At 42.4% G+C, this 12,553-nt stretch overlaps 1 protein-coding gene across 1 annotated transcript in view; it reads left to right on the top strand.

The window, feature by feature from the left end:
* The window catches only part of LOC134346416 (uncharacterized), a 72,641-nt gene that overhangs the window by 49,817 nt on the left and 10,271 nt on the right, over positions 1-12,553 (top strand). Inside the window, exons 9-13 of the mRNA XM_063047786.1 lie at positions 137-577; positions 716-811; positions 1,200-1,433; positions 5,649-5,671; positions 5,767-5,885. Coding sequence (XP_062903856.1) covers positions 137-577; positions 716-811; positions 1,200-1,433; positions 5,649-5,671; positions 5,767-5,885 — 913 coding nt within the window. The remainder of the gene's footprint in view (positions 1-136; positions 578-715; positions 812-1,199; positions 1,434-5,648; positions 5,672-5,766; positions 5,886-12,553) is intronic.

The following is a 12,553-nucleotide window of genomic DNA, read 5'->3' on the forward strand; positions in this document are numbered from 1 at the left end:
TTAGCGAGGGGCTCCAGACACGGCCAGTAAAAGGGGTTTCACACACAACAACATAATGTTCATTCCGTGAGACTGCAGCGCGCCTAGTGGACAATCGCGGTACTGCAGGCGTTCAGCAGCTCCCCGAAAGTGAAAGGATCCTGAACCAGGAAGTGCCGGAGTTAACATGGCTTCGAAACGACAGGTCGAGAGTTTGACCGAGGAGGTAATTTGTCCCATCTGCCTGGATTTCTTCACTGATCCGGTTACACTGGAATGTGGGCACAACTTCTGCCGCTCCTGTATCACACGGTGTTGGGAAAAGGCGGAGAGAAACTCCTGCCCGGAATGTAGAGAGGAGTTTGCAGACCGCACCCTCAGGGTCAATCGGGCCTTAGCAGATCTGTCTGAGAAAGCTCGAAAACTAAACCTGAATCCGAAAGAGAAGGAAAGTAAACTTCACTGCGAGAAACATGATGAAGAATTGAAGCTGTTTTGTGAGACGGACAAGAAACTGCTCTGTCTGGTCTGTAGAGACGCGCGGGTACACAGAGAGCACCGCTTCCTGCCGATTGAAGAAGCTGTTGAAATCTATAAGGTAAAAACAAATCGATTTTGATCACCTGATTTTTTTCATTGCATATTTATTTTTATACCCCTGGTGTTTATGACAATAAACTGGCCCGAATCGGCAATGCATCTTTATTGTCTAATTCCTTCACTCTCTGCTTCCCAGGACCGGGTTAAATCTGCCTTAGACTCTCTCACAGAAAAGAAATCCGAGCTCGAGGAAATGGAGCGGCAACAGAAAGAGAAGATTTCCGGAGTTCGGGTGAGGATTTCCTGAGCAGAATTTCCAATATTGTTGTGTAGTTTTGATAGAGTACAGCAGCTCCAGTGACCTGGGTTCGATTCTGACCTCTGGTGTTGTTTGCGTGGAGTTTGCATGTTCTCCTTGAGATCACAGTGGGCCGGCATTACCAAGAAATCCAGGTTGAATGTATCATTCGCTTCTGTAATTAACCCTGTGAAGGCGGGTGGACTGTGAATCAGGTGAGAGGTAATGGGTCAGTGAGGAAGAATCGGTTTCAGGGATTGAATGAATGGGATTGAATTTCTGAGAATCCGCATAGAGTCAACAGCCTGAATGGTCTCCTTCCAGGTGATAGGGAAATACTTTACAGCCAAATAATAAACTAGCCTCTCCTTTCATTTGACAGGAACAGTCAAACGGCGTTCAGTCCCACATCACATCCCAGTTCGCTGAACTGCGCCAGATTATCACGGAGAAAGAGCAGCGCTTACTCCGAGATCTCATGGAAGAAGAGGCGAGGATTCTAAATCCAATGGAGAAAAATCTTCGACAGATTCAAGAGAATTTAAATTCCATCCAGGAGGAAATCTCCAAGTTACAGGAACAGATGGCCCAACAAGAAAATATCACATTCCTCATGGTGAGAGATTTCAGTTTGGTTCTGTAAAAGTACAGAGTCTCAAAATGATGTATTTTAACTCAATGTGGTATTTACCAATACTATCATTGTAAACAGATTTAAACTGGACTGGTGTTCTGACTTTTCAGAACTGTTGTGTTCCACAAACTGGCCTCCCACAACATCTGTACGTCAGAGGACAGTCTGTAACCTTCTCGGGAATGAGTTACTCTGATCAGAGCACTGAGCTGGTGATAGTTTCTGTGATTTCCAGGTATAATATCCCCTGAGACTCAGAGTAACCAGTTACAGTCAAAGGCTGTGAGTGTGTCTGGTGTGGTGGGTGTGACGTTCTCTCTGTCTATCAGTGGGAACTGAGATTGAATTGCTCATTGTGACCGACACATCAGATTAAACATCTACAGCGTCTATAAAAAGTATTCACCACCACCCCCTCCCCCACTTGGAAGTTTTCATGTTTTTCATGTTTTATTGTCTCAAAGTGAAAACAGGTCTCTGCATTAATCTAAATTAATTAGAAATATAAAACACAAAATAACTGATTGCTTAAGTATTCACCCCCTTGAAGTCAGTATTTAGTAGATGCATCTTTGTCGGTAATTACAGCCTTGATTCTGTGTGGATAGCTCTCTATCAGATTTGCACATCTGGACACTATAATTTTTCCCCATTCTTCTTCACAAAAATGCACAAGATCAGTCAGAATGCATGGGGATCGTGAGTGAACAGCATTTTTCAAGTTCAGCCACAAATTCTCGATTGGATTGAGGTCTGGACTCTGACCTGGCCACTCCAGGACATTAACTTTGTTGTTTTTAAGCCATTCTTGTGTAGCTTTGACTTTATGCTTGAGGTCATTGTCTTGCTGGAAAATAAATCTTTTCCCAAATCACAGTTGTCTTGCAGACTGCATCAGGATTTCCTCCAGGATTTCCCTGTATTTTGCTACATTCATTTTCTCTTCTGCAGTACAAGCCTTCCAGGGCCTGTTGCAGTGAAGCATCCCCACAGCATGATGCAGCCACCACCATGCTTCACGGTAGGGTGTGTTTTTGATTATGTGCGGTGCTTCCCTTGCGCCTAAAATAGCGTTTAGTCTGATGGTCAATAAGCTCAATTTTGGTTTCATCAGACCATAGAACCTTCTTCTAGCTGACTTCAGAGTCTCCCACATGCCTTCTGGAAACTCTTGCCAAGATTTCACGTGACCTTTTTTAAACGGTGGCTTTCTCTTTGCCACTGTCCCATAAAACTGTGACTGGTGAACAATTGTTGTATACGTAGTCTCTCCCATCTCAGCCACTGAGGCCTGTAACTCCTCCAGAGTTGTTATAGGCCTCTTGGTGGCCTCTCTGACTTGTCCCCTTCTTGCACGGTCACTCAGTTGACAGCCTGTTCCAGGCATATTTACAGCTGTGCCATATTGTTTCCATTTCTTGATGGTTGACTTAATTCAGTGATTTGAAAATTTTCTTGTATCCATCTCCTCACTTGTGCTTTTTCAATAACCTTTTCGCGGAGTTGCTTGGAGTGTTCTTTTGACTTCTTGGTGTAGTTTTTGCCAGGATACTGATTCACCAGCAGTTGAACCTTCCAGATACAAGTGTATTTTTACTACAATCAATTGACACATCTTGACTGCGCAAAGGTCTCTGGAAACAGATCTCCATTTAACTAATTATGTGACTTCTAAAACCAATTGTCTGCACAAGTGATAATTTGGTCTGTCATATTTAAGGGGATGAATTCTGGAGTTCAAAAGAACATGCAATCAATTATTTTGTGTTTTATATTTGCAATTAATTTGGATCACTTTGTAGAGATCTGATTTCACTTTGACATGAAAGAGTCTTTTTCTTTTGATCAGCGTCAAACAAACGAAATTAAATCCACTTTGATTCAATTTTTTAAAACAATAAAAGATGAAAACTTCTGGGGGGGGGAATATATTTTATAGGCACTGTATATCAGCTTGTAACAGATCTCCTCTCATCCTTCTGAATTACAGCGATACAGTCCCAGGTGACTCAATCTCTCCTCATATCTAACCCCCTCATATCTGGAATCAACCTGGTGAACCTCCTCAGCACCACCTACAAAGCCAGTGTATCCTTCCTCAAGTAAGGAGATCAGAACTGCAGACAGTACTCCAGATGTGGCCTCACCATTACCCTGTACAGTTGCAGCAAAACCTCCCTGCTCTGAAATTCAATCTCTCTAGCAATGAAGGCCAACATCCCATTTGCCTTCTTGACAGCCTGCTGTTCCTGCAAACCAATCTTTTTGCGACTCATGCATCAGAACTCCCAAGCAGCAGCATGCTAAAAACTTTTACCATTTTAATGATAAGCTGATATTCCACTTTTCCTTCCAAAGTAGATGACCTCACATTTACCAACATTTTACTCCATCTGCCAGGCCCTTGATAATTCACTGAACCTATCTGTATCTCTCTGTGGACTCTCCGTATCCTCTGCACAACTTGCTTTTATGCTCAATTTACTGTCATCAGCAAAATGAGATACACTACACTCAATTCTGTCTTCCAGTTTGTGGGTGTCTATGGTGAACAGTTGCAGGCCCAGCACTGACTTCTGCAGCACACCGCTCACCACCGATTGCCAACCATGGAAACACCCATGTATCCCAACTCTCTGCCTTCTGTTGGTTAATTAATCCCCTATCCATGCTAATAGATCACCCCAACTCTATGCATCCTTATCTTATGGATAAGTCTTTTATGTGGCACCTTATCAAATGCCTTTTGGAAGTCTAAGTAAATAACTTCTATCTGTTTTCTATCCACTGCGCACATTATAATCTCAAAGAACTCCAGTAAGTTTGTCACACAGGAGCTGCCTTTGCTGAATCCATGCTGCTCTGTCTGGTAGATCCATTTCTTTCCAGATGCTTTTCCTTTTCCTTTTTATTGATAGCTTCAAGCATTTTCCCAGCTACAGACATTAAACTAACTGGTGTATAGTTGCCTGCCTTTTGCCTACATCCTTTGTTGAACAGTGGCGTAACTTTCGCCGTCTTCCAATCCTCCGAGACCTGCCCAGAATCTCGAGAGTTTTAGTAAATTATCACCGAAGCCTTTGCCAATTCGTTCAGTATCCTGGGATGTATTCCAGGACCTACCGATCTTTAGGCTCACATGTTTGCTCAGCGCTACCTCTTTAGTGATAGCTATTGTGTTGAGGTCCTCACCTCCTATCGCAGTCATATACTTTCTCTTTGGCATGTTAGATGTGTCCTCCACCGCAAAGACCAAAACAAAATAGCCATTCAAAACCTCGGCCATTTCCTCATTACGGAATATCAATTCCCCTTTCTCGTCCTACAAGGGACTTACGTTCACCTTGGCCACCCTTTTCCGCTTTATAAAATTATAGAATCTTTTACTATCCATTTTTATATTTTGTTTATTTTCATAGTCTATCTTACCTTTCTTTATTGCTCACTTTGTGGTTCTTTGTTACTTTTTTAAGTCTTAAAGTTTTCCCAGTCTTTCAGTTACCCACTACTCGGCGATTTTGAAAGCACGAGCTTTCGGTTTCATGCCTTCCTTTATTTCCATAGTTACTGATGGCTCTCCCCGCCCTTATTGTCCTTGTTTTTAACTGAAATATACAATTATTTGTGGTTTGGTGACTTTTTATTCAACCACTATAAAAGCTTTACCCAATACTCAACTGTGCTTCCTCACAGAAGCTCCTTGAGTCAAAATCGGTAAACTATACTGCGAAGCAACGGTAAGTCCAACCTTGTTGGTCCGACAACAACTTCATCACTATTCTAATTACTGGTTTGCTTTCTCTCTTTGCAAAACACGCTACGTGCCTCTACTACCGCGGGCGCTAGCAAACGGCTTATGCAAAGGCGAGAAAAATGGCCGCTCAAAACAAGGGATAGGCTATAAAAAATCCTTTGTGGCCACTATAAGGTGACCAAACACAAGTTATAGGAGCAGCATGATATCCCAATAAAAATAGACAGCCTGTCCAGTCTTTCCCATCAGTTCCATCCTCTCAGTTATGGGATAATTATCAGAAACATTCCTTGTACTTTCTCCCGGGTTCTGTGTCCCTTGTTGCAGTATCCCCTTTCTCCGTGTGTGAGCTGAGAAGTGGGAAATTTCAATAACTTGGCTCAAATTCCTGTGGTCAGATGCACACAGTCGGTCAATTGAGATCTGTATTTTATTTATTTCAGGAGGAAGTTCGTCGGAAGAGGAGGTAGGACATGGTCTTTACTGAAACACAGTAGGATTTGTAAAATAACTCAAATATCACTGATGCTCAGTTTATAACCAGCTGTGTAATATTTACAGGATTAGCGACGATGTCAAGTCCCTGTCAGTGACACATGGCTCCCTACTTGTTGAAAAATTCGATCAGCCCTTTTTGTTGAACACAATGTTGAGAGAAATGTCTGATATAATTAAGCGAGGTGAACATTTACAATTTCCTTTCTCAATGTTTGCGAACAATTTTAAGCAATACTTACTCGCAAAGACTGTCTGTAACTCTGGGTGAAGGCATCACTGTCACACGGTCAGCTGGAGATGTCCGACCCCTGAACACACCAACACTGGGACACACGACACCCAATACACGGGACTGTTAGATTATCCACTGAATCCTGAACCAACTCACACTGTACAAACATGCCAAGATATCACCAGGTAATAAAAGCTGGTATCTGTCCTGTGAGTGGGATTGTCATGAAAATACGTACGAGTCCTTCAGAGAAGGAAATCTGCTTCACTCAGCCTGTCTGACCTGTCCGTGACTGCAGACTCTGGCTGACTCAGGTCTGCCCCCTGCTGGACTCGCGAGTCTCACTGTTATCAAACCCCCACATTGAAGCATTGTCAGACTGAGCCCGGACACACCTCCCAGCATTGACCTCGGTCAAGATTTCATCTCGGGAGAAGCTCACACATCATTCCCAGCCTGGCAAAGTTCCCTCACATACATACACAGAACAATTGGAAGATTATGGTCAAAGCCTCAACAATGAGTCCAAGTGAGAGGAGGATGTACCTCATGACCTGCTCATCTCCTCCCTCTGTTTCCCTACCTCCTTCCATTTGTTCCATGGTATACTGTCCTCTCCTATCAGATACCTTCTTCTTTAGACCTTTGTCTCTTCAACCTGTCACATCTCAGCGTCTCACATTATTCCCCCTCCCCCCCCCGCTCCATCTGCCTTCCATCTCACCTGGACTCGCGTATTACCCTACAACTTTTGCTCATCCCACACCACACCTTCTTATTCTGCATTATGTTGCCTTCCTTTCCAGTCCGGGTGAATGGTCTCAGCCTGAAGTGTCAACTCTTTCATTTCCCTCCGTAAACCGTGCGTGACTCAAGTTCCTCTGGCATTTTGTGTGTGTGACGGGCAAGATTCCGGTTGTGAATGAACCCAGTGACTGAGATTCTAGAGCCACCAGGATAGAGAGCTCCAAAGATTCACACCCCTCTGCGAGAAGAGAGTTCTCCTCTTCTCAATGCGAATTGACATTTCCCTTATTCAGAGTCTGTGAGCTCTGGTTCCAGACTCATCGGCCAAGGGAAACATCCTCCCTGCATCCAGCCCATCGAACCTTGTTAGAAGTTTATAACTTTCCATGAAATTCATCAACACAGCCAGGCTCCAGGGAGAGATTCCTCAGGAGGATGATCTGGGTAGGGCTTTGGCAGATGTTTATTCACTGGGATTTCAACACAATTTGTGGCCAGTAAACGTTGAATATTCTGTGGTTGTTCACTGAGGCTGCAGTTACAGCTTTAGTTCACTTTTTTTCTCCCCTCCCCACAAATCTGACTGCACTGCGATTTGATCATTTCAGAAGCCGGGATCTCCCTACACTGAATCCCTAGGGTTTCTGCAGTTGTCAGATCCTCGTTCCCTCCCCTCGAGTGGCACTTTTATTGAGTTGAGAAACAGGACATTCAGTGAAAAGCTGCAATACCAAAGGCAGCAACACCCCCACATCCTCTGTCAATATCTCATTCCAGTCATTGAGATATAAACATGGAATCAGGTCCTTCGGCCCATCTTGTCCATACTATAATTATAAATAATGAGAAGGATAAATAACATTATAAATAATCAAAAAATTTTCACTGATCCTGTAGTGATCTAGATGAACACCTCCACTATTCACTATATGACCAATTTTGCTGTCATCTACAAACTAACCATCTATATTCATCTATATTCTCTTCCAAATCATTAATACCTATGAACAGTGGACCCTGAAACGATCCCCATGTACACCACTGGTCATAGTGCTCCAGTCTGGACAACAACTCTCCGCCACCACCCTCTACCACCAGATTTCATGTGATTAAACCTTCTCTACGAGCCTTCCTCATGGAACCTTGTCAAAGACCCTGCTAAAGTTCATGTAGACAATGTCTATTGCCCTATTCTCAACAGTCCTTTCTGTCACCTCATCAAAGAAATACTAATTAAATTTATGAGACTATTTTCCCAGGCATAAAACAGAGTTGACTATCCTGAATCAGTCCCTGCCTTTCCAAATGCTGATAAATCTGTCTCTCAGTATCCATTCCAGTAATTTCCCACCACTGATGTTAGGCTCAGTGGCCTGGAGTTCCATGTCATCCATCATCTTACCTGTGGTGAAATGTGAAGCAAATATACCTGCCAGGGCCCTGAATTCGTTCCCTAGTCTTAAGGTACTGAGACAGAGCAGATCACGGTCTGGGGCTCATCCACCTCTAATACTTCCAGCACCTTCGCTTTTGCACTGTGATATGTTCATTTCCCTTAACTTCTTAGATTCCATGCCTGGGAAATATTCATTTAAAACCTCCCCCATCTCCTTTTATCGATGACCACACTGATCCTCAGGGTGCCCTATTCGAGTCAGGGTGTCATACATTTGGCCCAATATCCATGCCGACTGTGTTGCCCAGTGAGTTAGTGCATCTGCCCTCATTTGATCCATACCCATATAAAACTCTTGAATCCATGTACTATCCACTGTAGACTCTTTTAAACTTGCTTATTTCCAGCAGCTCGTTCCAAATATGCTCCACCCTTCGTGTGAAGAAAATATTTCTGATGTCCCTTTTAAATCCATCAGCTCTGATCTTAAGCCTTTGCACTCTTGTTCTTCACACACCTTCTCTGGGAAAATATCTCATTTGGAAGGAGATGGGGACCGGAGTGATAGGGTTGAGGATGGGGCAGTTGATATACAGGTTGATGTATTGTGTAGTGGGACTGTGAGGAAGAACAGACAGATGATGGGGCAAAATTGCAGTTGGTGGGATGACCTGTAATCAAACAGGAGAAAAAATCAAAAAGAGTGACCAGTACAGGACTGAAGGTGCTATATTTGAATGCACTAGGTACACAGAATAAGGTAGATGATCTTGCAGCACCATTAGAGATTGGCAGTTATGACATCGTGGGCATCACTGAATCATCCTGTGCTGTGAATTACATATGTTCCTCCAAAGAGCAGCCAGTATATAGTATATACATTACAATGGGAGATAGAAAAGTCATGTGACAAGGGCAATATTACAATAGCTATGGACATTTCAATATGCAAGTGGGTTGGTAATATCTGTTCAGTGCTAGATTCCAAGAGATGGAGTTTGTAGAATACCTATGAAAAGGCTATTTAGAGCAGCTTGAAGTTGAGCCCACGAGCGGATTGGATGTTTTGTAATGAACTGGATTGTATTAGGGAGCTTAAGGTAAAGGAACCCTTAGTAGGTAGTGATCGTAATATGATAGAACTCACCCTGGAGATTGAGAGGGAGGAGATAAAGCCAGATGTATTAGTATTGCAGTGGAGTAAAGGGAATTACAGAGGCATGAGACAGCAGCTGGCCAAAGTTGATTGGAAGGAGGCACTGTCAGAGATGATTCAAAGTTTAAAGAAAAATTTATTATTAAAGTACATGCATGTTACCATATACTATCATGAAATTCATTTTCTTGTGGGCACACTCAGTAAATCCCATAACCATAATAGAAGCAATGAAAGACTGCATTAACAGGGAGGACATCCAGTGTGCCAAAGACAGCAAATACAAAAAGAACAAAGAAGAAATAATAAAATAATAATCATCATCATCAAGAACATGGGAAGAAGAGTCCTTGACAGAGAATCCATTGACTGTGGGAATGGTTCAGTGAAATGGAGTGAAGTTATTCCCTCTGGTTCAATAGCCTGATGGTTGAGTAGTAATGACTGTTCCTGAACCCCCTGGTGTGAGTCTTGAGACTCCTGTGCCTTCTTCCTGATGGCAGCAGTGAGTAGAGAGCATGGCTTGGATGGTGGGTCTCCCTGATGACGGGTTCTGCTTTGTGTTGGATGACAGCAGATTAGCAATGGCTGGAGTTTTGGGGGACAATTCGGAAGATACATCCAGGATATGAAGAAGAATTCTAAAGGGAGAATGAGACAACTGTGGCTGAAATAAAAGCAAGAGAGGGCATACAATTCAGCAAAGATTCGTGATAAGTTAGAGGATTGAAAGCTTTTTAAAACCAACAGAAAGCAACCAAAAAAAAGGAATAAGGAGAGAAAGAATGAAATATGAAGGTTAGCTAGCAAATAATACAAAAGAAGATTTCAGAAGATTTTCAGATATATAACCAATAAAAGAGAGGTGACAGTCAAAATTGAACTGTTGGAAATGATTAGGACAGTTAGAAATTGAGAACAAAGAAATGGCAGACAAATTTAATAATTATTTTTCATCAGTCTTCTCTGTGGAAAACTCTACCAATATGCCAAATATTCAAGAGTTTCAGGGAGCAAAATTGAATGTAGTTGCTATTACTGGGAAGAGGGTGCTTGGGAGACTGAAAGATAGATGAGTCACCCAGGCCAGATGGAGTATGCTCCAGGTTTTTGACAGAGGTTGCTAAAAGAATTGTGGAGCCATTACTAATGACCTTTCAAGAATGATAAAATTCTGCAATGGTTTGAGAAGACTCAAAAATTGCAAATGCCATTCCACTCTTTCAGAAGGGAGGGAGGCAAAAGAAAGGAAATTATAGGCAAGTCAGCCAGATGTCAGTGGTTGTGAAGATGCTGGAGTCCATTATTAAGGATGTTTTCGGGTACTTTGAGGGACATGATAAAATAAGCCAATGTCAGTATTGATTCCTTAAGGGGAGTTATGTTCAATGAGTTTCGTGGGTCTCGCAATTGAGGCAGGAAATGCAATGACTTTGAATAAGTATATGAACAATTTATTTACAAACAGTAAAAATTCAACCAAACATTCATGTTCCCCAAGTTACAGACAATACGAAGCTGAATGTTCAACAAATATACATACATTCAAAAAACACACTTAGTTTAAAGTTCAGACAGACTTTACCTTCTCTATTGTCTTGTGCATCCTTGCCTTAACTAAGGAAGAAGAAAGCAAGCCCCTTCAATTTGCTATTTTATATGTCCAGGGTGTTTGAAACTGGACATCAGGCAACTATCCAATGGGAAAAGCAGCTGCAGCTTTTAAACTAACCAGTCACAATGCAAATGACTTTGACAATCAGAATAAGGCATGGCCCCATAGGACAAGGGGAAATCTTGATTGACAAACCTGTTTGAATTCTTTGAGGAAATAACAAGCAGGATAGACAAAGAAGAATCGGTGAATGTTAGGTACTTGGATTTTCAGAAGGCCTTCGATAAGGTGCCGCACATGAGGTTGCTTGACAAGATAGGTTGTTCACGGTATCACAGGAAAGACACTTGTTACGAACTGTAACATTTTAGAAACAAGCCAGCAGCAATGGAGTTCACACTTTAGAAACAAGCCAGCAACAGTAGAGTTCACACTGGAGGCTGGTTTTGATGTTAAAACCACTATCTTTATTAGTATCTACTTATAATGTTGTAACTTAAACAAGATAAACAAAAGTTAACAGTGTTTGTGTATAAATGTGTGTAAATATAACTGCCCTGCTATCGAGCCTGGGGGAGCAAGCCTTAGAGTCTTGAGATGGTAAAGTAGGAAAGTTCAGTAATCCAAGGAATAAATGATGGGAGAGAGATGGCGATTATGTCAAATTCCACAGGTAAATGAAAACCGTCGTCGAACATCTTGTCAGTGAATCAATTCAAAGTCCACTTAGATATATCTTCAAAGTGACCTGTTACAGGAATGTCATCTTCAAGTGATTACCACATAACATGCAAGGGTTAACTTCGAGTAGTGCCACAGGACATCCCTAAATCCACTCCTTTGGATACCTTCTTCTTTGGTTGTCCATTGACATCCAATGATGACGTCCACTCCTTTAATGGTGAGATCTTTGATGACTATACAGCCCTATCCTCGACCCACAAGCTCTATTGCAGGTGGGACATGTATATGTGGTAGTGGTGGTAGTGGTAGTGGTGGAAACCATGGCTGCATTTCTCCTGGCTCTCTTTTGCTGTCTTCTGATTGTTCTTTCCATCTTCAGAATATGAAGTGACAGACACACATTCTGGAGCAAACCTTGCCCCGGCAGTTCTTAAGTCCAAGTCCTCCTCAGACTACGAGAGTAGCTGTTCTGTCTCTCTCACTCCAACTGGCTTCTTCTGACTCCTGACTGTGACTGTCTGTCCTTGTTTTAAAGGTAAACAAGCTGTTAGTCAGTCAGTGAACAACATCACAGTCCTGCCTCACTGAAGCGCTCTTTTAAAGTGACAGTCCACAGTAAATGAAACCTGCAGGTTCGTAACACACTAGCATGGGTAGAAGATTGACTGGCAGAAGACAAAGAATAAGAATAAAGGGAACCTATTCTGATTGGTGCCCATGACTAGTGGTTTTCTGCGGGATTTGGTGTTAGGACGGCTTCGTTTCATGTTATATGTCAATGAGTTGGATGATGGAATTGATGGCTTTGTGTCGAAGTTTGCTGATGTTTCGAAGAGAGATGGTGGAGCAGGTAGTGTTGGTGAAGCAGAGAGTCTGCAGAAGGACTTAGACAGATTGGGAGAATGAGCAAAAGAAATATAATGCAGGGGAGTGTATGGTCATGCACTTTGCTAGAAGGAATAAAGGTGAAGACCATTTTAAAAGTGGGGAGAAGATTCAAAAATCAGAGGTGCAAAGGGA

This window comes from Mobula hypostoma, chromosome 5 (assembly GCF_963921235.1).
Source record: "Mobula hypostoma chromosome 5, sMobHyp1.1, whole genome shotgun sequence".
NCBI classification, from domain to species: Eukaryota; Metazoa; Chordata; class Chondrichthyes; order Myliobatiformes; family Myliobatidae; genus Mobula; species Mobula hypostoma.